The 24,889-nt window shown below is 39.0% G+C and overlaps 1 protein-coding gene across 6 annotated transcripts in view; it reads right to left on the bottom strand.

Moving 5' to 3' along the window:
- Positions 1 to 27: 27 nt before the first annotated feature.
- LOC138186883 (mucin-19) overlaps positions 28 to 24,889 on the bottom strand; it is a 46,221-nt gene continuing 21,359 nt past the window's right edge. The window contains exons 1-14 of one of the 6 annotated variants that reach the window (XM_069127150.1): positions 23,048 to 23,075; positions 17,939 to 18,323; positions 15,309 to 15,452; positions 10,699 to 10,844; positions 10,446 to 10,618; positions 8,656 to 8,926; positions 8,421 to 8,543; positions 8,161 to 8,331; positions 7,665 to 7,825; positions 7,324 to 7,577; positions 4,831 to 7,251; positions 2,991 to 4,747; positions 2,795 to 2,905; positions 28 to 2,716 (exon numbers count right to left, since the gene is read on the bottom strand). In XM_069127150.1, coding sequence (XP_068983251.1) covers positions 1,442 to 2,716; positions 2,795 to 2,905; positions 2,991 to 4,747; positions 4,831 to 7,251; positions 7,324 to 7,577; positions 7,665 to 7,825; positions 8,161 to 8,331; positions 8,421 to 8,543; positions 8,656 to 8,926; positions 10,446 to 10,618; positions 10,699 to 10,844; positions 15,309 to 15,452; positions 17,939 to 17,999 — 7,068 coding nt within the window. In that variant the 5' untranslated portion in view covers positions 18,000 to 18,323; positions 23,048 to 23,075 and the 3' untranslated portion in view covers positions 28 to 1,441. Of the gene's footprint in view, positions 2,717 to 2,794; positions 2,906 to 2,990; positions 4,748 to 4,830; positions 7,252 to 7,323; positions 7,578 to 7,664; positions 7,826 to 8,160; positions 8,332 to 8,420; positions 8,544 to 8,655; positions 8,927 to 10,445; positions 10,619 to 10,698; positions 10,845 to 15,308; positions 15,453 to 17,938; positions 18,324 to 20,770; positions 20,831 to 23,047; positions 23,076 to 24,889 lie in introns of those variants that run through there. The other 5 variants (XM_069127149.1, XM_069127152.1, XM_069127153.1 and 2 more) reach the window with 5 other exon arrangements.

A 24,889-nucleotide genomic window follows, 5' to 3' on the forward strand; every position in this document is an offset into this window, starting at 1 on the left:
TTTAGTTTGAAATTATTTTCTATCATATTTTGTACAATTATCATATTTATTCTAAGTTCGTAATATTACATTAGACAACCACGATAAAATGGCACGATTATCGAAGCTCCGATCTAAGTGTGCAAGACAGATAATAAAAAGAAATTCCTATCGACGCAGAGAAGCGATCGTTGATCGCTCAAGGATTTTTGTCGTAATATACCCTTAACTTCTAGTACAATAGTAACAAGCGACAAATAAATAATAATTGCATCGGGAAGAAGCGGAAAAATAGTAAATAGAGATAGGAACGAGATGAACACAGAATCAAGGCAAGCTTAAGCAGTGCGCAAAGAATATTCAAAATTAACTTCCCTGTATTAAACAGGAAGCACGAAAAATCCGGAAAAGAAAGTGAAGGAATTCAAGGGATTCGTCAATTATGCAAATCGCGTTATCGATATCTAAAATATATATATATATATATATACAAATATAAATCGTCAATGACACAATTATAAAAAAAGAAAAAAAATTCGATCAAAGCAACAGGTCAACGACGATCAACAGAAACGATAATATCAATTGATTGGAAATATCTCCTCATCATTTTTTTGGAACCAATTTTTTGCTTCGTCAGTTTGATTTTCACATTTTTCTTTCGTCTTATTTAAACAAAATTTCTTTTCTGTAACTTTTTAAACTTTTTCCATATCTTCTTCTTTTTAAAGGTAATTCGTTGTTATTTAGAAATTTGGAAGAGTGGGGCACGTTATATACAATAATTCGTCTTGGACATGGAATCGCACACACTATCGACTTCTTTCGGGCGATTCGAATCGGCGAGTGCAGCTTGACTTTCACTCTGGACAGTGTGCTTTCGCATCGCGGCACCTCGATCGCCTTGGATCTTTCTTCCTCCTTGTCTCCATTCTCGTTACCTCGGGAAAAGCATTCTCTTATGCGCGTTTCACGTCTTTCAGTTTAAAAAGAAACTGAGCGTATACCGTTACTACGTTATAATTAAATGTTACCTCACATGCTCTGTATGCTTTGCCACATAACTTGAACGTTCAACCATTAAAACAATATTTTTAAACTTCGTGTTATTACTTTAGTGTGAATAATATTCTACAAATAACGCTGAAAGTGTGTACACTGATAATTGCAATCTACGATGCTCTATAAAATAATTATTGTTGTATAAAACGTAATAGAAATCTAGAATTACATCAGAAGACTAATAAATATATAACGATTGTATAAAATTCAAACATAGCAAATTAATCTAAGATTATATAAAAAATTTTACAAAATTCATAGAATTATCTTCTTTCAGAAACTTTTATAATAAGAACTCTCTGCGTTCAAATTTCCATCTCCAGTTTTTCAAAAATGAAGGTGTCACGAGAAGTCCGCGGTATGCGAGATCCATAAGACCTCCCCATCAACAATGAACCATCTAAACTAACAAGTTATTGTCTTGACAAGCGGGGCCCATACTAGGCCAGTTGCAAGCACCCGCGCCATTGTCAAAGGTTAAATGCACGGGGCAGTTGAATGTGTGAAGCGTGAACTTCTTCTTCCACTCGTCCCAATGGCAGGCATAGAACTTGTTGCAGAAGTTAGGGTGTCTGAACAGACCTGGTCTGGCGCAATTGGTAGCTCCATCGATGATCTCTTCCGATACACTATCCTCATACTCTCCAGAACGATCGATTAGACCATCGACAGAATCGTCAGTAGGACTATTGACAGAACCATCGATAGGACCAGTGACAGAATGATCCACAGTGGAAGCTAAACCTTTACCACCTCCAATCGAGTTGATAGGAGATCCAACGTTGCTCAGACTCTTTCCAGATCTGAAATTGGCAGTTAATCCATGACTTGAAAGGCCCGAAGTGCGACCTCCTACTCCCACGGAAGGAGTAACGCTTGGTAAGTACGTGGACGATGGCTTTTCTTGAACTTGAATGCTCGTAGCTCCTAGTGCTTTCGAAAGTTCATTATAGATCTTAACTGGTTGTTTCGAAGACGATTCGTAGTTGGTCACTTGGTAATCTTGATCTTCGTAGGATCCTTCCTTCTCAAGATCTACATAAATCTCCGATTCGTCATAATTAGACAAGTCCACTTTGCCCTTTGACGAGTTGATCAACTTGGAGCCAGGACCTCTGAGATTAGCGAAAGGATCTCCTCTGCAGGTACACTCTGCTCCTAATTTTCCAAGGAGAAGAGGGTGCAGATCGCTCCACTTCACAATCACTTTGGGTTTACCTACGGCTGTAGACTTGGCAGTGGTCTGATACGTGATACCTGAAGATGGTTTCGAGTATCCTCCGGAGTAAGTCGTCACTGTGAGAGGAGACTGTGTTCTAGGAACCGAGGATGGTGTCGATGAATCGTAACCCTGTTTGAACTTCGACTGAGACTGGTAGTAATCGACTCCTGCTGCGGATCCTGTTGTGTAAACGTCGTATTGGTTTGGAACATATTTCGTGGTGCCTCTGTTGTAATTGGTAACGAGCTTTCCGACTTCATCTCTGGGAATTGCTATGTTCGTAGGCGATCCTTTGTAGCCGAGACCTGATCCTATGCCCGATGGAGCAGTGGTGTACGATTTGACAGATGCTGGTGTGAATTCTTGTCGATAGGTGACGCCAGGTAATGGGAATGGTTTTCTGTAAGTTACTCCAATAGCTGGCGAAATAGATTCGCCAGGTATATACTGAGTCTGAAATGGAAATATTTTTTTAGTAAATATTGATAATTAGTAATCAGTGATTTAGTATAATTATTCTTAAAATCTCACTTGTGGTTTCGGTGACTCTGAGATTCCAGACGGTGTCACATGTTCAAACACGCTCTTCGAAGTTGTAAAGTATCCAGAACCAGATGATGGAGTGGTAGGTCCATAACCATACTAAAAAATTCCATCCGTAGAATTACAATAAATCATATAACAAGAGAATTGCATTTTTATGTACGAAAATTGTAAAGAATCATACCTGTGGTTCTCCAGAAGGATACTTCGATGATATTTTAAATACAGTCGTTGGTGTCGTGCTAGAAACGTAACCTCGATCTCCGAATATACCAGGTTGAGAAGTCTTTGTTCCAAAACCAAACTGAGGTTTGGTCTGAATGCTAAATTTATCTTGACTTATAGTTACAGGCAATGGCGTCGACGATATGACAGTCTGGTATCCGGTATCGATCACTGGGTGAATAGTAGAGATGGTAACTGGGACTTTAGCCGCTTCAAAGACAGTCGTCTTGTAATTTTCCAATGGACCAGTGGTATAAAGCACAGGTGTTCCTGTTGGAGATGGTGCACGCGTAAAGCCACTTGGTTTCTGATACGTATTCACAACTGCAGGTGAACTAGTGAATCCGGCCTCACCGAATTTTGGTGTATTATGCACTTCAACCTTCAAGAACGGCGTTGGAGTAGTTCCACTAAAGATGCCACTCTCTGTCGAAGAAATAGGCAAATTCTTCGTCACTCCTGTATCAAATGGAATGCTAGGTGTGGGATAGGAATATCCAGTGCCCTTTGAAGGTTTCTGACTGAAGCCTGGACCATAAGTTGAGAATGTTCCTGAATAAGTCTTGGCACTGCTCTCGGTAGATGATTTTGGATATCCTGCCACGTTGCCTTCGAAAGCTTTGGCGCCAATATGGTCAGGATTAGGTGGGGGGCTAGTTTTTCCAGTGCTAATTACGTAACTACCACCAGCACCTAAAGTAGCAGTGGTAAAGCCTGTCTTGGTAGGTCCAGTCTTAGTGAAGCCACTAGATAGCGATACACCGGGAATACCTTTGCTTCCTGGAATGAGAGTATCTGGCAAAATATTGCCGCCAGTTGGTCTATAATCTGGAATATCATTTTCTGTGTATTTGGTGGTCACATCGCCATTGTTAAATCTAATGGTACCACGTCCTCCGTTGTCATGGTATTCGTTAGTTTTGTAGCCGGTGACATAAGTCGATGGTGTGGTTCCAATCTTAGTTCCAAATGGAGATTCTGGAGCAACAGCCCCTGGATGCGTTGAAAAACCTGAACCAATGGCTGTTCCTGGCACGATAGATCCCCCAATAGACACACCAGGAGCTGTTTGTCCTGTAAGAATTATTCCAGGACTCGATTGACCCTTTATAGTAGTTCCAGGTGAGGGTGTTCCAGTTACTACGACACCAGGTGAAGGTGTTCCAGTTACTATGACACCAGGTGAAGGTGTTCCGTAAACTGTCGTTCCAGAACTGATTGAACCTGGGAATACGGTCTTGACTCCGCCACTAATTACATAGCCAGGTGAACTTAGACCAGTCTTCGTATATCCTGGACGGCTTCCTCCACTTATTATGGTGCCTTGGTCAGAAGAACCTGAGAAGATTGTGCCAGGGGTAGCTCCATGGGTAACGAACGTCCCTGGAGTGGAGTCTCCAGTGATGATCGATCCTTGAATACCATGTCCTGTCACGATAGCACCTGTACCTGTTGTCACTGTATAGCCACCAGCGGGTGTGACGCCTCCATGATACGTAACGCCTCCAATGGAAGGTACGTGGCTTCCAAAAGTAACATTCAAACTTCCAGGGAATCCAGTCGTACCTTGGTAAACATTTGTTCCAGAAATAGCTCCGTGGCTTGAAACATAGTCGTCTGTTACCAGGGTCTGACCACCTGATGGTTGAGAAGACCCATAACACAGGTTCGTGAGACAGGTTGGTTTCTCAGGTTTCTCCACGATAATAGGCCCAGCTATAAGTTAAATGAAAATAAATTATATACATATTTTAATTTCGTCCCAGTAAAGATAAGATGGTTTTATAGAATAAACTTACGAGTCTGTGAATATATACTGGTTGCACCATGGTCTATTCCAGCTCCAGTTGTGCCAGAAGAAACAAAAATTGGTGTTTGTGACTGTCCAGTACCAAATGTAATAGTTTGACCAGGTATTGAAGTTCCACCGTAACCTCCTGAGGTTCCTGTATATCCTCCAGTAGATCCCGCATGGGCACCAATTGTTCCTGCTCTTGTATATCCGCCAGCAGTAGATCCCGCGAATCCCCCGCCAGTAGATCCACCATGAATACCACCTGGCCCTGCATATCCTCCAGTAGATCCCGCATGAGCACCAGTTGTTCCTGCTCCTGTATATCCGCCAGCAGTAGATCCCGCGAATCCTCCGCCAGTAGATCCACCATGAATACCACCTGGCCTTGCATATCCTCCAGTAGATCCCGCATGAGCATCAGTTGCTCCTGCTCCTGTATATCCGCCAGCAGTAGATCCCGCGAATCCTCCGCCAGTAGATCCACCATGAATACCACCTGGCCTTGCATATCCTCCAGTAGATCCCGCATGAGCATCAGTTGTTCCTGCTCCTGTATATCCGCCAGCAGTAGATCCCGCGAATCCTCCGCCAGTAGATCCACCATGAATACCACCTGGCCCTGTATATCCTCCAGTAGATACCGCATGAGCACCAGTTGTTCCTGCTCCTGTATATCCGCCAGCAGTAGATCCCGCGTATCCTCCGCCAGTAGATCCGCTATGAATACCACCTGGCCCTGCATATCCTCCAGTAGATCCCGCATGAGCACCAGTTGTTCCTGCTCCTGTATATCCGCCAGCAGTAGATCCCGCGAATCCCCCGCCAGTAGATCCACCATGAATACCACCTGGCCCTGCATATCCTCCAGTAGATCCCGCATGAGCACCAGTTGTTCCTGCTCCTGTATATCCGCCAGCAGTAGATCCCGCGAATCCTCCGCTAGTAGATCCACCATGAATACTACCTGACCCTGCATAACCTCCAGTAGTTCCTCCAGTTGCGCCTGAATATCCTCCACCACTAGACCCACTCTTTGTTCCTGGATACCCTCCACTAATAGATCCTTCCTTTGTTCCTGAATATCCTCCATCAGTAGATCCAGCATCAGAATACGTAGATCCAGTATAGCCTGTACCAGTTGTTCCACTTTTTTCTGCTTGTTCAATGATGCCTGCACCAGTAAATCCAGTGCCAGTAGATACTTGACCCGTATCAGATCCTCCTGAATATCCTGTGCCAGTTGATCCTCCATAACCTGCCTTACCAGTCGATCCAGTATAGCTCGTGCCAGTTCCTGAATATCCATGACCAGATGTTATAGTTGCTCCTGCGCTGGAGTACCCACTTCCAGTTGTTCCCGTAAATCCTTGTCCAGTATATGGAGTTCCATGGTCAGCTTCTGCTGCTCCAGCGTACTCGCCTCCAGTTGTTCCAGAATGTCTACCAGACCCTTGACCGCTATATGTAGACCCATGACCAACTCCTGCAGTTCCAGAATATCCGCTTACAGTTGTTCCAGAATGTCCACCAAATCCTTGGCCAGTATATTTAGTGCCATAACCAGCACCTCCTGTTCTAGAGTATCCACTTCCAGTGGTTCCAGAGTAACCACCAGAATCTTGATTACTATATGTGGTTCCATGACCAGCTCCTGCTGTTCCAGAATATCCGCTTGCAGTTGTTCCAGAATGTCCACCAAATTCTTGGCCAGTATATTTAGTGCCATAACCAGCACCTCCTGTTCCAGAGTACCCACTTCCAGTGGTTTCAGAGTAACCACCAGAACCCTGACCAATATATGTGGTTCCATGACCAGCTACTCCCGCTCCGGAGTAACCATCAGCTTCTTGACCAATATATGATATTCCATGACCAGCTCCTGCTGCTCCAGAATATTCACTTCCAGTTGTTCCAGAGTAACCACCAGAACCTTGACCACTATATGTGGTTCCATGACCAGCTCCTGCTGCTCCGGAATATTCACTTCCAGTTGTTCCAGAGTAGCCACCAGCTCCTTGACCATCATATGTGGTTCCATGACCAGCTACACCTGATCCAGTGTATCCTGCTCCTTGTCCACTTCCACTGTATCCCTTTTCTTTCCCACTTCCAGTATATTTTGTTCCTTGTCCAAACGACGATCCGTGACCAACACCAGCTGCTCCAGAAAATCCTGATCCAGTAGGAACAGTATACCCTCCTCCTCCTGATGTTCCCGTGTAACCATGAGGTAATGCTCCTGTATAGTATCCACCAGTACCTGCAGTAGTTCCAGTGCCATAATACCCTCCGTCATATTCTGATCTTGTATAACCTGTACCAGAGTAGCCTGCTACCAACCAAGGCCACTCGCAAATTAATTTTTGCTCGTCGAAGATCAGACCGAACGGGCAACGAAATTCGTAAGCCATTATTTCAGGACCTCCTGTCATCAAAATTTTTAATTAATGAAATGTTTCGAACAGAATTGAAAAATTATTCAACGCAAGATATAAACCTAGGTCGATGCAGGCGAAGAACCAACGGGGATTTTGGGGATCCGCATAGTAGCCAGATTTGGAAGGACATTCGAATCTTATTCGAGTTACTGGCGCAATTTCGCTACTTCCAGGACATGGCGATCCCTCAGGCATGGAGCCTGGCCAAACACAAACTTCTGTACGCTCGTCGAATGATAAACCTGCTGGACAGTCGAATTCGAATACGGAGTAATCTTCCACTTCTTGGTTGAATTTAACACATCGATAGAATCTATAGGAGCAAGTAGGACATTTCCATTATAACAAGAAGCGAAACCATATTCGAGCAATGATTAATTCGCTGGGGATAGTGATGTACCTGTTACAACTTTTAGGATGGACAAAGTATCCTTGTCTAGAGCAAGTAAATTCGGTTTGCGTGTTTTCTCGAACAACTCTGATGTGTCCTTCAGTGTCTACTACGCGAACAACTCGAAAATCGGATGACTTGACTTTAGTCGAGTACTCAAGCTCTTTTTGCTGAAATTAAAAATCATTTAACAATTAATCGAACACTTTATAACATTTGTACTAATAAAGAAACGAAGTACTGATACTTAATTGTGTACTATTAATAAAGCATACAGAAATAACAATTTACTTCTATTAATTTTTAAATTTGATCTAAACTGAAATTAATTTAAACAACGTTACCATCTACTGATACATATCAGTACAGATCAGTCTGTGATCTGAGCTTTTGCCAAAAGGTGGCGTACTGATGAACATCCTGATTCTTCAATCGATAAACATTAACTAACATCATAAAATATAATATAATATATAGTATAATTATTATAAATATATTTATTTACGTGTAGATCATCTTCCAAAGCGTTCAAAACAGCGGCTCTCGACTTCCTCTTGAAATTTGAAAATGATCGATGAACATCGTGTGTAAGAGGCATTCCGCAATTAGTTTTAAAGTCATTCTCTACGTCATGCACAGCCAATCCAGGAAGATCTCGAAGCAGTACATATTTTCCCTTAAAAAAGAAAAAGAACAATTCGTCGCAAAACTATCTATCAAAATGCTCAAAACCAAAACTCAATAATAAAAGTGAAAAGTCCCTACTTTTATGGATAGAGATATTCTATCTTCGAAAGCAATCCACATTTTATCTTTGAAAGCGTAAGGAGCAGTAAGATCTTCGTCCCTTTCCACCGTCCATTCTCCGTTGGTCATCAAATCGCATAACTGAAAAAATAGCCGATAAGTTTAATCGTATGCAATTATTATAATCTCCATACGTTCTATTTATCAGTTGAGTGTTAGTAAAATTTGTTCGCAACAATCATTGATGTCACACCTGTTTCTGATCAATGGTAACCGGTTGCATCTCCTCAGTTGGCGCTCTTGGGGCATTATCGTTCTGATCCTTCAGCGTAAACTTGTACGCAGAGGCTGGTACTGATACCAGAATTTTTCTCTTAGGCGCGCCCAAACCGCTGATTAAGTCGATCAAACTGTCGGCGTTAAACATGTCGAAAAGACCCATCAATCTTGACGGATGAAAAGTGTGATTGGCCTCGTCATCTTCGACCAAGTAGTGCGTCGGGACCGTAAACAGATCCACGTATCTGTCAGCGAAAAACACGGAACTCTCATCGTCATTTGCATCAATATGTTTACGGATGTAAAAGAAAAAAAAGTAAGAAGGAAAAATTAGATAAATAATCGCCACTCGATTTATTAAATTCTATGAATCATATTCGTGTTTCGAAACAACGTAATTATCCCATAGAGCGTGCTGCTTGTCTCATAAGCTGATTACAATTGCCTCAAAGTGTTGGCTAGAGAACACATTGAGAGCGATCTCATTTATATTTCAAGAACCGCTTCGGATACTCTTAAGTCATCTATATTCAATGAAACATCCTGTGTATTATATGTGAAATATGGGCATGGTTTGTCTAGCATTTATGTACTCGCTTACTTATTTAGGTCTGTAATTTGAATATTTTGTCATAGGTCTATGAACAAATCGGTCGATCCTTTCTCTTTTTGCACTTTTCTAAGGAATATTGTTTCAAATACAAATACGTGTGCGAAGCTCTACCCTTAAACTCTCGAAGTTTCATTATTACTTCACGAGAGATACGAAAAGAAATTATACGAGTTAAAGATTACAGAGAAATGATTACCATAGAGTCTATAAAAATCAGAGAAAGCATTTGCTTGATACTTCTCAAAACAGAAAAGACTTTTCGTCTCAGAATCTAGTTAGCAATAAAACGCGTACAAAAGAGCGGATCATTTCGCTGCGTTGACGTTCACTTTGTCACGATCTTTTCAACGTGGATGACTTTCGTCGTCGTTTCGATCTCATTCGCATTCACGGTCGTCTCGTTCCTTGCACCTGATCCCTTATCCATATTCAATGAAAAAATACCGAACGGTACAACGACTGTCTGACGGCCATTCCGTTAATTGCAAGGCGCGTGAAAATCCGCGGACAATCGTACAATCAAGTGGTGCATCGACTCGTCGCTGCATTCCTAACAACCTATCCAGCCGGCAACTGGCACAAGGTTAGGCAGATACACCGAACATGGATGAGTAGTTTTTACTAAATCCGTTTTCACTTAACTTGTCGGTCAATAATTCATGAACTTAAATGTACCCGGTACATGATTCGTAGAATGTGTCTAGCTCAGGTCTGGCCTAGGCGTGTACAGAGATTTTGTAATGCGTTTTGACGCACAAAAGGTAATGATTGTGACAGAAGATCAGAAGGTATGGAAAGTCGAAGAGTGTCATAATATTTAATTATAGAAAAGTAGCGAATAGCGATTACATCTTTAAGTATATTTATTGCCGTAATGAGATTTTTTTCTGATGGACTATCGCTATAACGTTTTATGAAGCATTTTATGCACACAGGTAATATGTTGATTATTTATATACCAATTTACTTGCGTAAAAGAAAGAGTATCGAAATTATTAAAATTCGTGGAAGGGAAACTAATCTTGAAAAAAATCGATTCTTGTTTGGTCCTAGCAAACCATAATTTAATGTAAAATATTAAGTATCTACTACTCTTAGAAATATTTGTTAATGTTAGACAAATTGATTAAACGAAATAGAAAAGTTCTCACTTGGTCAGTTCTTTCAGATCGAATTGTTTAGCCAGTTCCTCTGATTTTGTGGGTAGAACCAGGAATATTCTCTTATCGTATGATTTTCTCACCAATTCGTCTTTCAACCCCTTTACAAAGTGAACCAAACGTTCCTTTGATCCTGCAGTCATATTTAACTCGACTCCATCAACCTGTGGAAATCGATCAAAATTCTTTAGAGAGGAACTGCAGAATATCGTTAAACTGACGGATAGTATGGATAAATAATTGCCTCTTTCAAAACTCCGATCAAACGAGCGGTGATCTCTTGACGAACTGTGCCGGAAGTGCTTAGTGTCTTTCCAGGGTCGTCCACGGAAATCACGAACTGAAGTGTTGGAATAATCTTCTTCAACGACTTCTGAAAGTCTTCGAATCCTGAAAAATACGTAAAATGAATAAATGGTTGTAAAGAAGAAAAAGAGGGAAAAGAATAAAAGATATAACGACCAATTTTTAACGTAACAAGTAATTATTTTCGCAACTTTTTTTACATTTCTATCGATTTTTGTTTCTTTGCAATTCCACTACCATGTCGTCTTCTTATGTTCCTTGAATTTCACAGTTCACATTTCCTAAGGTATACTTTCATAAAAGTGGCTTAGTTGTGAGGCAGATTTTGTGATAGTAACGCTTACAAATAAAAAGAACTGTCCGCTAGAAGTTCCGCCTTCCTTTCCACGTGATTGTCGATTTCGTCGCACAATCAGCAGGACACGATGCTGTTAGATGAAACGAAATCTCTGTCTCCATAATATAGTTAATCACGAACTTTCACGTATTTTTATAATTGGCCATGACAGTAAAAATTACTTCCTATTACCTGTTCCCATGTAAAGGTATAGCATCCTTATAGTTAAAATTTTCTATCATTCTTCGATATGTCTTGTATATCAATACTTCGTATATACCTTCAGACATTACGTACAATAAATATTTAAAAAACAAATTACATTCAGGAATGATGTTAATAGACCAAAGTACCAAAGTAAAATTACCAAAGTACGTCGCGTAAGAGTTTGGAGACATATAATTTCAATTAACTTTTTTTTTTTCTTTGAAATTACGTATAAAATGGAGGACATGGAAACTGGTTTAGTCGAAATTTGGTAATACGTAAGCAGATCAATTACAAGTTCGATGATGGATTCCCTTTAGTAATTTTAACAACATGTAATTATACTCGCATAACAGGTTAAGTCGTATGAAACACGATAATTGTATCGATACACGAACATTGTATCATGATTATGTTATTCATTCTTACAAACGAGTGAAAGCGTTGAATTAAAAAAAGATTCGCAAATATCTTATTATTCTTTGGAATATTTGTCAGACAAGAAAGAGACTAGATGTTAAAGAAACAAGAATGGACGCTGACACGCAAAATAAGATTCAGCAGCGCTCGAGGGAAAGTGATATTTGTTACATCTGGATCATCTATAAGAACCACTTTCAACGCCACTGTCCTCGCGTTTCATTAGCCACACCCATGCACGAATTTGGTATGGACATGCGACGTTTTTCGAAACTTATCCAAACACATATAGCAGGAACAGTCTTTTCTTTTTTGCATGGCGACACGAATCTATATTCATAGTCAGTGAAAGCAATTCAATTTTTCTAAGAACGTACAATGTTAAGAAAAAAACAAAAGTCTTGAAACATTGACTTTACGTTCTAAAATCTGTTAATTCTTGTAAATTAAGCACTTTTGCTCCTCTCGTTATACCCTTAAAATTCTTGATCCTTATTTTTGAACACCCTGTATCGACAAGAAGTCAATCCTTCGGTGTCTAAAAATATTGTCACGAAACACGCAATCGTACCAATTAGCACACTGGCCGAAGACAAAACGAAGAAACGAAGTTTCGCATTAAAACTCGTTCCAATTCGTTGCTGCCATTCGAGTTTAATTGAAACTGGCTCCGTCGTTATCAAAAAGATATTTTTTTCCACGAAACGAGGTGGGTCGGCCGCAACCATTCATGGCAAGGGTACACCAACCAGAGAAAAAGAAGGATCAGCACGCAGCTCGTTTTCGCGCGATTATGTCACAAACGTGAGATTCGTGTAGACACTTCTGTCCTCGTCTCTCTTTCTCACGTCTCGAACTTTTCGTTCCTTTTTGAGTTTCTTTCAGTTTTCCCCCTCTTTTCTCCCCTTTTTCGCTTTATTTTTCTTTTTTTCACCTTTTACACATCTCGTTCTCGATCTCGTGATCCGCGGTCGGCACGACGAATATCGAATTTCACGCGTGACATACCGTCGTCAGCCGACCACCACTCTGTTATGCATAACAAATTGATTTTGGTGAAATTTCGAAACCAGTCTCTTTCCTTTTTTCTTCTTCGTCTTCTTTCACCGGGGCGTTTTTCGTGTTGCGCAACAGATGGTGCTTTAACAGTGCTTCGCACGCCGCCCGATTTTTGCGGGTTTAACGGTTGCAAAAAGTTGGCGAGATTTATGGGGACAAACAACGCTGTCGCAACCACTTAATAACAATGGCATTGACTTCATTACGCGTGCCAGTCGAAAAGTCGAACTGAATATGGATAAATATCCGAAAGGAAAAAGAAAATTCATGCCGATGTATTTCTTCATGGTATAACATACTATGTAGTTAAATGAAATGTTGAATATAGCCACGTAACATGTTTGCTGATAAAATTCCAGAATTAATAGCGAAATTAATTGGGAAAAAATATAAATTATTCAACGATGATCGAGGGGTACGAAGATACAAGATATATCCCTGTTAAAAAGTATTACGGTGTAATTGCTTAACTATAATAAATGTTACTAAATTTTACATATTTCATTCGTATCACTTCAGAGGAAATATGTGATAAATAATCTAATAAATATTTTACCTTCCATATGAAATAAAAATTATACTGGATAATTGCACTGAAAATTTTAAGTATCCTCATGCTTTTGAACGCAGGTGTACGTAAAAGTGAAAATACTTTTACAAGAACTCGAGAGATTTAATTGAAAGCCTCGAGCGTCGTTAATTATATGATTGATAAGCAATCGATTAAACGTTGCAACTATTTCGACACCTCTGTTAAGTAAGTAAATGTCCCTGGAAAACAGTAGAAGTTCGAAGTGACAAGCTTGTTGAGATTATGTAATGTAATCGTTCCGTTGCGATTTTGTTGATCCAAAGGTGCGAATTAATTGGCATATTAGAACCTTCGAGACTTAACTTTTGACACGAATAAAAGGGTGTAAAATGTGTGATACTCGTCGAGGATTAACATCGTTTATTCACGCTTGAATATTCATCGAGCATTGTCTCGTATGAATATTTTAGCGATGCAACGTCCCGTGTCAAACACGTTTCTGCTTCGATTTTATACATTCTGGACGCACTTCGACACAAAGCAGATTTTCCCTTCTAGATTCTTTTGTCCATGCGGTTCAAGGGAAGTCTTTGACTTTGTTTCCTTTGCGATTAGAATTTCCTTTCGATTTTAACGCGTCTATCTTTGACATTAATTTATTAAATCTTGAGTACATAAATTTGGCATATCAATTCCTGATTTTTTTTTAACTATGATAAGTCGTAATTAAAATACGTTCATTTTCATAATTCATATTCGATATCATAAATATCACGAACATTGTTTCTAAATATTCAGCGATCACTATGGTTATCGATGAAATCTGTGGTAGCCGACTGCGAAGAGCCAACGAACTCGTATTAAATCATTTATTAAAACAATGACAAGCGATCGTTAATCGTGATAATAAAGATGGCAAGATCCACCAAAAATAGCCGACGCGAGCACGTGTAATCATGCAACTATTCTCTTTTAGCGTCTCAAATAACAGGAAACGATGTGATGACCGTCAATTATACAACAATGTAAATCATTCTTATTGCTTATCGTCGAATAATCAAGCTAATATATGTTAATTGGTCATCCTGATTGAAAAATGAGGAATTTCATATTGAAACGAGTAAGATTCATAGAAGGATCATTATTATAAATTACGCATCTACACAAGTTTTGATGACGGAAACCGAGAGTTGATTTCTCAACGCTGACGATATCACTAGACGTAAAAATATACCTCCCGTTGTGGTTGGATTTCGATATCCTGTTGCAAGTGCAAGGATACAGATATATTTATATGGATGGTATGCATTTACGCAATCGCAGAACGTATAATCATTTGAATTATGCACCGTTAAACGCTTGATACGCGTATTTATCGATAAATATTTAATCTGAAAAATACGTTAAAAAATTATTACTCACTGTTTCGACATGACATTAAGGGGAATCTTATTTCCATTCACGCCACTTTTATTAAGACTACCTCGTTTTCCTTTCTAGAAAGTTTTTCCTACCTTCGACAGAATCTTCCAAGTTAAACCTCTTAACGATTGTAATTACCTTCGAAATTGCGGTCTTTTCATATGATCGGAATAAATGTTTAAAATAACACGTACTCTTTAATTAGTAAATTTCTAATTCATCGTATGCACATTCTATCTTATTACATTTATCGATTTGCGTTATGATTTACGATTAAAACTAATCAATTTGAAAAATCTTAATCGTTTGAAACTTTTAAAATATCCATTTCCAAGAATGTTCCTTTCCGGATATAGTACGTTACTACGATGACTTCTGCACGTTTTGTTTTGTTCATATCGACAAAGAAATCGTCTGACATAATCGTCTAGCTTCGATCATCGCGATTATCGCGAATCAAGGGACATGTCTTTCAAACGGCCGTGATTTTACGTTAAAATTAACGCATTAGTTTGAAACTGCATACGACTATCGACGATCATATCGCTAATGAAATATGTCTGGGACTTACCGGAAACCGAGAGATTTCGCACGTCGTAGCCTTGTTGTACCAAAGAGGTGCATTTGCACACAGACTCTGTTAGCTGATCGACGTCGGAAACGAAAGTGTAACATACTACTTCTCTGCCTGGTGATAGCTTTTGCTTCGGGCATTCTGAAATTGATTAAAAATTGATTAAGCATCTATTTTAACAATTATTCAATCACACAAAAGATTATTGATGTGCAATGATATTTAAATAAAAAATTAATATAGCTTTATTTTACATAGGAAATAAATAGCGCAATAAGAAAAATAAATGAAGAGACTATGTTCTTCTTTAATTTATGTAAATTATTTTGAAGCAATATAATTTTTTGAGCCTCGATATTGCTACTAAATTTAGTTAATGAATCCAGTGTCAGAAACATAATAGTTTGATCATTTATATTATTATATTATTTATATTAAATTTATCATTATTTTATTTATTTATTTATTTTATTAAATTTATCATTTATATTATTATAATAACGCTAATATATAATAAACCTATATCATTAATGGTATAAATTATACGTGTTGGATCATTATGAGATAAACCATAAAATTATACTAATAAAGTACCAACGAGCCTATCTGTTAATATCATGTTTGCAATTCCATTAACGAACGTGCTCGAGGTGACTTACATTGTAAAGAAGACGAACTAGAATTAACGGGATCGAGCCGTAATTTTCCGTGACCGTGCATAGGAAAATATAAACGAGCCAAAAATTAATAGCTTCGAAAGATGCGTTTGTTATGTACATTGATTGGACGTTACCGTTGACATCATCCTTCGCGTACACTATGCAACCGTTGCTATAATAGTCGTTTACATAGCCACGCAGCCTTGCGACTCGTCGACGAGAAAAAGAAGAATCATGCAAAGGATGCTCCGCACGAGAAAACAACTCGCGGATTAGCTAGCGACATTTACTATTAATAAATTCTGCAGTTAATGTCGGGTTTGTTATAGCGACTACGAGGAAAGCATTCTCACGATGAAGAAGGATAGAAAAGTGTCGATCACCTAAACTTGGTACACACTTCTTAAATCTCTTTAGGTTTTATAAATGGAGAATACAAACGGTGGCAAATCTTTATTTTACGATTATTTCACGATACGAAATGTCAGAGATTATATTAGACTGCCTAACAAAATTCGCCAATTCAATAAGATGGTGATCGGACGGAGAAAGTACGGTGGATCGGACGATGGATCGTTTTTATTTTCTCAAATCGCGTGATCGTCGACTACGTTCGAAAACGAAAGTATGTTTACCGATTGTCTGAAAGATGGGGTAACGTACGCACCGCCCATCAGAGGAATCTGTTCCTCGGAGTTTCTTGCACGTGCTACGAGTGAAGATCGACCGGATTTAACAGCGTAAATGGTGTACCGTCCTTGTACGGATCGTTGCTCCAGTTGTGAATGGCGCAATCTAACCTTAGAGGACAACGCGTTCCCGATATATCAAACGATCGCGAAATCGCGTGAAATGAGAAGAAGATCAGGGAGCGAAGATAGATGTCGCACAATCATTGTAGGTACTTACATGACGCTCGGTGTAATTAACGAGAGAATTAATGGTAACTCGCCGTTCTGCAGGTGTTAGAGACGAAGAAATGCTCTGAACATGATCGTTCGACATAACTTTGGTGTCTTAATACGATTCTTTTAATTACTTTAAATGTTCGTAATCAAGTGATGCTGTTAGTGTTTTGGTAATGTGTACCTGGAATTTATGAATTTATTGGAAAGCAAAAAAAGACAAAAAAAAAAGAAAAAGAAAGAATAGGAATGAGAATTAGATGAGAATAAGTTGAAATGTCAAGACACGGGAAACGAATCTTGTCGTGAAATATCGGGACTACGGAAATGCATTTGTAATGTGCAGAGCAATTAATTTTATGAACAGACAATTTGTAAGTAATCGCTGCAAATTTTAATGAATAGTGTGAATAACACGAAATACGTGTTATTTACGTAGAGCAGTGTACACTTCAGTTACACTTCATTATGTGTTCTCCACTCATCGCTCTCATTCATAATCACGGACAACGGTGACTGCGTCTTGAAAGGAGCACATCAGACACATACTTCTTTCTTTAGATTGAATCAACTAGTACAAGATGAACGATGAATTTAGTAAGAAATGAGTGAAGGATCAATCGTAGCATTTAAACAAGTTACGGTCCATACATTAGTAATAAATTAATATAGGACTGCCGAAAATACCGATTTCTTTACTTGGCCCACAAATCAAATAGAAGAATGCTTTTTTACTTATGTTTCCATAATCATTGAACATTTTTGTACGAAAGTAGTAACATGCCACAGAGAAATTGCAAATTTTTAAATCAATAAGCCAACCGGGACCTACTCTACGAATTTCTAAAAACACCCTTCGAATTTACACGTATGAGCCACACAAAAATCAAACTACATGGATATTAAGCTTTTTATTTCTAAAGAACTAAACACGAATTACATATCCTGCTATTAAAACTAAGAAACATAGAAAAAGGTAGATCGGTCTGATTTCTAAGTATCTCGTGTGTATCCAGCAACCCCTGTGAATTTCCCCAAAAACATAACATGAAATCAAACTTACGCAAGCCACAAGCAAGACCCAGCAGCCCAATGAGGACCGCCAAGCACGTCCTGTTGATCATCCCGTTGACTTCCCAGTCCTCTGTTGCGTTCAGTGTCGTCCGAGATCCGTTAGATCCGGTCCGCGACTGTAATCCAAACGATCGACGCTCGAGCCCCAAGATCGTCGCTCATCGAGGGGACTCTTCGGGGAAGGAGCCGATGAAGACGTTTCCCGCGTTAGAGTCAACAGCAGCGACGACAAAACAGCGTCTACGAGGTGTTGCGTTGTTCGTAGCCAAGGAAAGCCTCTCTCTTTCCGTCTTTCGTCCGGTTGACGTCCGAGGTGGGGGATCAAAGGAAGCTCGAAGGATCCTTCGAGTTCGAGAGCGCGTTTCGCACTGAACCTTCGGAGGATTCGTGCTCTCTTAGTAAACCCTACCGATCGGATAGAAGCGCGGCCGAGGAACAAATACCGAGGGAGATGGAGCCGCAGGAATATAGTGATCGAGGGGGAGACGAGAGATCGGTTAACACCGAACCGCCGGATTACCGGATGCCGGGTGGGGTGACGCGGACTGGCCCAGATCGGAACACTTTCCGTGTTACACGTACACTACTGCCCAACGGTTTGAATTTCACTACCTTTTCGTGTCCTATATATACATGTAAAAAATGAGGAACTCACAAGTCAAGCTGATCACCTTTAGGTTTTGTTCGCTTCTTAATTTCTCTACAGTGCCAAATTATAAAAAAGAGATAGTAATTTGTGTGTATTTAAAGAGCGAACACAAGTCACAAATTTTTCAGGAAAAAATAAGAAACTACTTGGAAATTTACGAAAATTATTTACTAAACGCATAACGCTGATAAAACGAATAGACAGTAGGGAATAATTATTTTTCTTATTTTCCTTTTTCAAATTCTGAAATCTCGCTTTGACGGTTTTATCCTTTTAATATATAATTCGAAATAATCAAATTCCGACATTTTTGAAATACAAGTGCGTATTGTAAAAACCGCAGAAGTTGTGGAGATTTAATGGCAAAAGTCAGTAGAATATAATACTCTGGCAATAATAATTTACTGCCTTTAGGCATGATATGGTAAGTGTAGTAAGGTACGAAAGTTTATGTCAACGTGTCACAAACTGATCGTTAAATTAGTTAAATAGAATGTTGTACAACTATGAGAAAAAGATTTGGGATTGCTTAATCATCTTATTTGAATCTAAAGACTAGGAGTTAATAATTGTTAATAATGTAAGGCCTAAAGAGCATGGCTATATGCATATGTAATTTGCAAGTTTTCAAATGGCACCGCAGAGGGTTCAAGAAAAAAGTTAACTTAGCTCTTTCGTTATTACTGACATATACGTTGCTCAGAGTCAATTGTCTTGATGCAATCCAGTAAATAACTAATGCTTTCATGCCTTCACGCTTAAAAGGAGAATATTATACTATGATGATAGCTACTGGATATTATTACTTCTTCGTTTATGGTACTTGGTTACTCTAAATAATAGCTGATAGCAAAGCTAGGTCACGTATTTCTCTCATGAAAAAATGTATTATTTCGTAAGAGAGAAAATCAGATTTTAATTTCAAGCGTAAAAATAGGTACGCTGAGCTTCGTAATGACGAATCACTGTCAAAGATGAACCACTTCTGATCCTTCGATCGATCCTTCTCTCTATTTCATCGTAGATCGACACACATACAACCTATTCCGTGTCAGCTGATCAAGGTGAATGCATTGCGAGTCTCGAATGATTTTCGATAGACGAACTTCGAGACTTCGTCTGAAGAATTTTTCGCGGATACACTGAGTTTGTTGACAATAGTGATTGAAGCACTTAGAGAGGATACGATGGGTTTTTCGATTACTTCGTAAGGTGTTATTTTTAGCAATGCTTCTTGCTTGTGTGGGCGAATCAAAGCAGCGTGGTTGCGTAATATACACATGAAAAGATGCACCATAAGCGTTTATAAATATATATAATACGAAATCTCGTTGAATATATGAAGATGGGACCTGTTTTTTTGATCTAACAAACCGGTGGGTGACTAAATTTCGGGACTTCGGCGAGTTTTAAATAACAAAGGAAAGATTCAACGATTTTTATGCAAATTTTGACGTTACTGCGTTGGCCTTGGTTGAATGTTACAATGGGCTACCGCTATGTGAAACCTGGATGTACAAACGTATCAGATTTCGACTAGCCCTTTCCAAGGCAACTTTTTTATCCCAGAAATATCATTTTATACCAAGCATACACGATTCGATCTTGCCTTTGCGTCCAAACAAAATTGCTTTGTCTGAAAAACTTGTTAAACTTAATAGAAAAATTACATATATGTGCTAGTGCCTTTTAAAAATAAGAAATTGCATCACTTTTCACGATGACTACAGATCGAATCAATTTTTCTCCAGTAATAATCCTACTATTGTTAACGATTTACACCATGCTGCGTAAGATTAGTGTCTTACTAAACGACTGAGTTAGGATAAGCAGGATTCCGCTTCTGCAATCGAACTGCCAAGCGCTTTTAACACTTTCGTCTACACGCTGTTTACACTGTCATTCGTTAGGCTGTCATCTCAGGGATGATCCTCCTGCTGTAATCTGGGACAGCCTGAGCATCCTTACAGAATCTTTTTTGACCTTTCGAAAGATAGTTGCAACGAGTACAATGCCGCCGTACGATGAAACATCGTAATTCTTTCGCGAGATGACGAGAAAGGGACGAGGAAACGCGTTCTTGTGACGGTGAGTCAACGCGCCGCCTGCAAAGTTTTATTTCACGCTTCGCGATCTGGATTATTTTCAGAGGAAAAAACATGTCCTTTGTACCTGATTCACAGCTGACCAGAAGCACGCTTCACGACAGCTTCGCTCCAACTGTACTTGGAGCATTTCGAATCATCCTTTTCATAATGCTGCACGTGTTAACCGGTCTATCCGGTATCCAGCATCCACGACAAACTCAGTTGCCCGGTGGATTAATCAGCGACGTATGCTAATCGACAATGATCACCGTTGTACGTACCTATGTTACGTCATCGAAAGTTTCGCGTATTACTTCGCGTTGAAAGGTATTACGAATTAACGCGCGTCACATTCATCGCGCCTTCTCCAGCTCATGATTGACCGTTGTTAATAACAAATCGCTGGTTTTTACATTGGATGATTGATTCCAAAATAGATACATTTGCGTATATTATATTATGTACACTTCATTCCTACTACTTCTTTGCTCGTAAAGCTTGGAATTTTTTTATATGTTCTCATGGTTTGAGCGGGTTTTTTTTATAGTTTGTTAGAAAATATAAATGGTCATTGTTATATGGGAACAATGATACGTTTGAGATCGGATAACTATGAAGGTAATGTTCCAGAAATTTTCTAAACCATGATCGATCGAGGTGATAACCAAAAAAGGGTCGATATCTGACTGTAGGTCGAGCGTTGAAAGGAGATCGTCATCGACATAGTGATTGAGTCGTGAGAAAACTACGTTCCGAGAAAGGGTGTAGAGAATCATTGGCGACTCAATGCGGATAGTTTGGTTTCGTGATAAGACCGATATTTGCATTGACCAATGAAAAGTTAATACAATCGAAGTTGTTTCCTAATTCTTCGGATAGCAATGAGTTCCTTGAAACGCGAATTTTTTTATCCACTTAGAGAAATAAAGAATTTTTCGAAGACTTAAAATCAACGTTTCAATGTTCTGTAGATGTTAAAAACTCTGAAGATTCTGATCGTAAGACCTTTCACCTGAAATTAAAATTTATTCATTTTCAAATCTGAGATTTTCAAACTTCCAAATTTTTTTCAATTTTTCAATATCGTAAAGAGGCGAACGCCGATTCCTAATGCAGGATTCGGGAATATTTATAATCGAGGGGAAATTTTTTCATTTTTCCCTGTGCCGTTATTTCAGCAGGACCGATTTCCTCCCAATAAAATATCGCGTGCCCATACTGAAAACAAGATGGATGATCAGGTGAATCATCATCGATAAGGTCGTCTCGCGAATATCCAGGTCTGCATACGTGTATCGCGTTATTGCAGTTTCTTCCTACGAATTACGTCACTTTCCAGAAGAGCGACGAAGAACGGTCCCACTGTCGCGATTTCCGTGCCGGACTTTATGATTGCCACATAGTATCGACATCTCTGCGCGTGCGATAAATTTTCAATGAAATATTGCGTCGTGTCGAAAGAAAGAATGGTCTTTCGGCGCTCTTGGCCATTTTCGTCGACGCCGGATTTTTAACGAGAATCCGTTTCCTGTGATTACCTTTATTTACGAGCCTTCACTTCTCCGATCCGTAGGAACACGTCGCTCAAACTTATCGATCTTTCAACGAGAAATAAACATTTACAGTTCCTTTAATTTTACATGGATAAAAGATTTTTTTTCCATTATTTATATAAAAGGAAGAAAAGTAGAATCTCTCTCTGAAGAAACTGAATTAATTAGATTTCTTTTAAATAAGAAAAAAAGGAAAACAAGTGGTGCATAATAGTCCTGACTAAACAAATTACGATAAAAACCGTCCTGCGTATACGCCTCCGGCAATAAAATCTCAGTGTCCGACAGATATCAATCGTTGTGCGAGAATTTATACTGCTTCTACAGCGCCGTGCAAAGATCACAAATCATTAACTAAATAAAATTTTAATTCATTTGTAATGTCTTTCCGTTTCTTATATTACTTACGACGACGAAGATTGTATTTATCGCAGCGTTTTTTCAAAATGTATAAACCAGAGAACATCGTAAATATCAACGTGACAAATAGAATATTTAAAGATTCATTTCTATACAACGCATTTTCTTAAAAAAAAAAAACATGTAAAAATACTTCGTACAAGTATATTTGACTAGCCATTAAGAGACCGATAACATAAAATGATCTTAAACTTTTATACAGTGCTGTATATCCGCGGTGACGACGAAAGAAAAGCGGCACGCGTCCATCACTGACACGCTTCGGGCGATCTGGTGCAACCAGGCAACAATGCACGCACTGGGACGTGCACCACGCAGGGAAAGGAACCTTTTAGAAAATTATCGAGACCGTAAAAAGGCCGCGATCAACTTGAAAAGGAGACACCTACCTCCTTGTGGGCGTCTAGGTGGCCGTGCCGCCTTTTACAAACTCTGCTTGTGCCGCGGGTTTCTTCGTGACGCACTGGTAGCACGTTCCGCGACTCAAAACGTAGCATTACGCGATAGGGAAAATATTTTTTTTCCACGCGATGAACCGTCGATTTCGATCTGTCTTGACACAAGCTCGATAATCAATTTCACGGAAATCGCATACTGATTTTATAAGTAGGAGTTATTCTTAGTACTTCTGATAATTGTAGTAATTTTTGATTATCTATGGACGATGAATGTGTGTCTTTTTGCGAAGATGAAGCTAGATGAAATTAGAGTTTAATAGGCTGCGGAATATCATTGCTCATTTGTCGATTGCTAGAGAAATATGCGTTAAACAGATATGTAATATTATAGCTATTATTGCATTGGATAATAGTATTAACGTATTAGATGACAGAATAGTATTAAATGGCCGATGGTTCTATAAAGGAATGGATGATATGTTGTAAATCAATCGAAATATGTATCGTTAGCTCGATGAAAACAATTTTCCTGGAAATGTGTATACCATGGTATATGGCGTATGAATAATTTATAAATAAAATTGGTCTTTATAACGATAACAAACTCACAAGAACATTATCATTATTCTATTTTAATTTACCATTATTTGACTTTTGATTATTATAATTTATAATATATTTGCTACTTTTATTATCAGCTAAATAAAAACAAGAAAAAGCCACGATTGTATTAAACTTATTACGTAATAAAAAGTCGAGATTTATCGTGTAATAAAACGTCCGAAAATCCCTGAATCTTTATTTTGAAGTGGAACAGAAACAGATATGCACCACACGTTGCGGAAAAACCTCTAGGAGGCGCTTACAAATTTATCTGGCGCGACGACGTAAAAGCTTGTACTTGAAAATAAAGGGAATGCCTTCGTCTTATCATACCAATGATCTGTCAAAACACAAAGCCCGAGGATGAAATCGGTCTGCTCGTGTCACATTGGGTAACCACTCCTTTTCTCTCCTTCGTAATTTACACGCGAATCGGCCTTCGTGCACGCAGCTTGCCAAAATATCGTATAAGCCAGACAATAAAAGGACTTCGGGGACATGCAAGGTCAGGAAAGCGGACGTAAGACTAGCTGAATTACATGAATATGCACGTTGAATACCGCACCGGCGTCTCCTTTTTTTCTTTCTGTTCCCTTGCCTTTCTTGGTAGATTAGACATTCTTACTTCTTCTTAATCTTAATATGTCTATGTTTTGATTAAAAGGTTTCATCAATTGTACAGAACCAGAAATGTTAGACAGAAGAATTGTTGTTGCTTCGAAGCATACACGGGTATATCTAAATGTTTCAAATAAATATGTCACTTTCGATAGAAAAGATCGATTTCATTTTCCATGTCACGCGTTGATCGTAGTTTTCGTATCTATTCCTGTCTGTATCCACTACAGACGTTTGAAGTTACGTCAGATAATTTTATATTAAGGGTGAAAATAACGGTCACCTCTTTGTTCCACGTTACAGAATTTATAATTGGGTAATAATTTTTCCTCGCAGTTGCAGCTAGCGTAAGAGTAATCCTGAGGAAATGTTACGTAGCAACATAAACGGGCTATCTATTTTGAACGTGCAGCATAAATATCAGGGATAGCATAAATATTCAGTAGCACCGCGTTGTCGATAGATTAAAATGTCGAAAGGAAACGGGCAAGTGTTCCTGTTCCGTTTCACGGAAGAAATATGTCTATATCTCTCAAAGCGTGCGGATTGATCGATCTGCGGCGATCATTCGATAAATGGAGCTTATGTGGAAAAAGGGACCACACCCAAGTA

The sequence above is a fragment of the Bombus flavifrons genome, chromosome 14 (genome assembly GCF_040668555.2).
Source record: "Bombus flavifrons isolate JBK064 chromosome 14, iyBomFlav1_principal, whole genome shotgun sequence".
Classification (NCBI taxonomy): Eukaryota; Metazoa; Arthropoda; class Insecta; order Hymenoptera; family Apidae; genus Bombus; species Bombus flavifrons.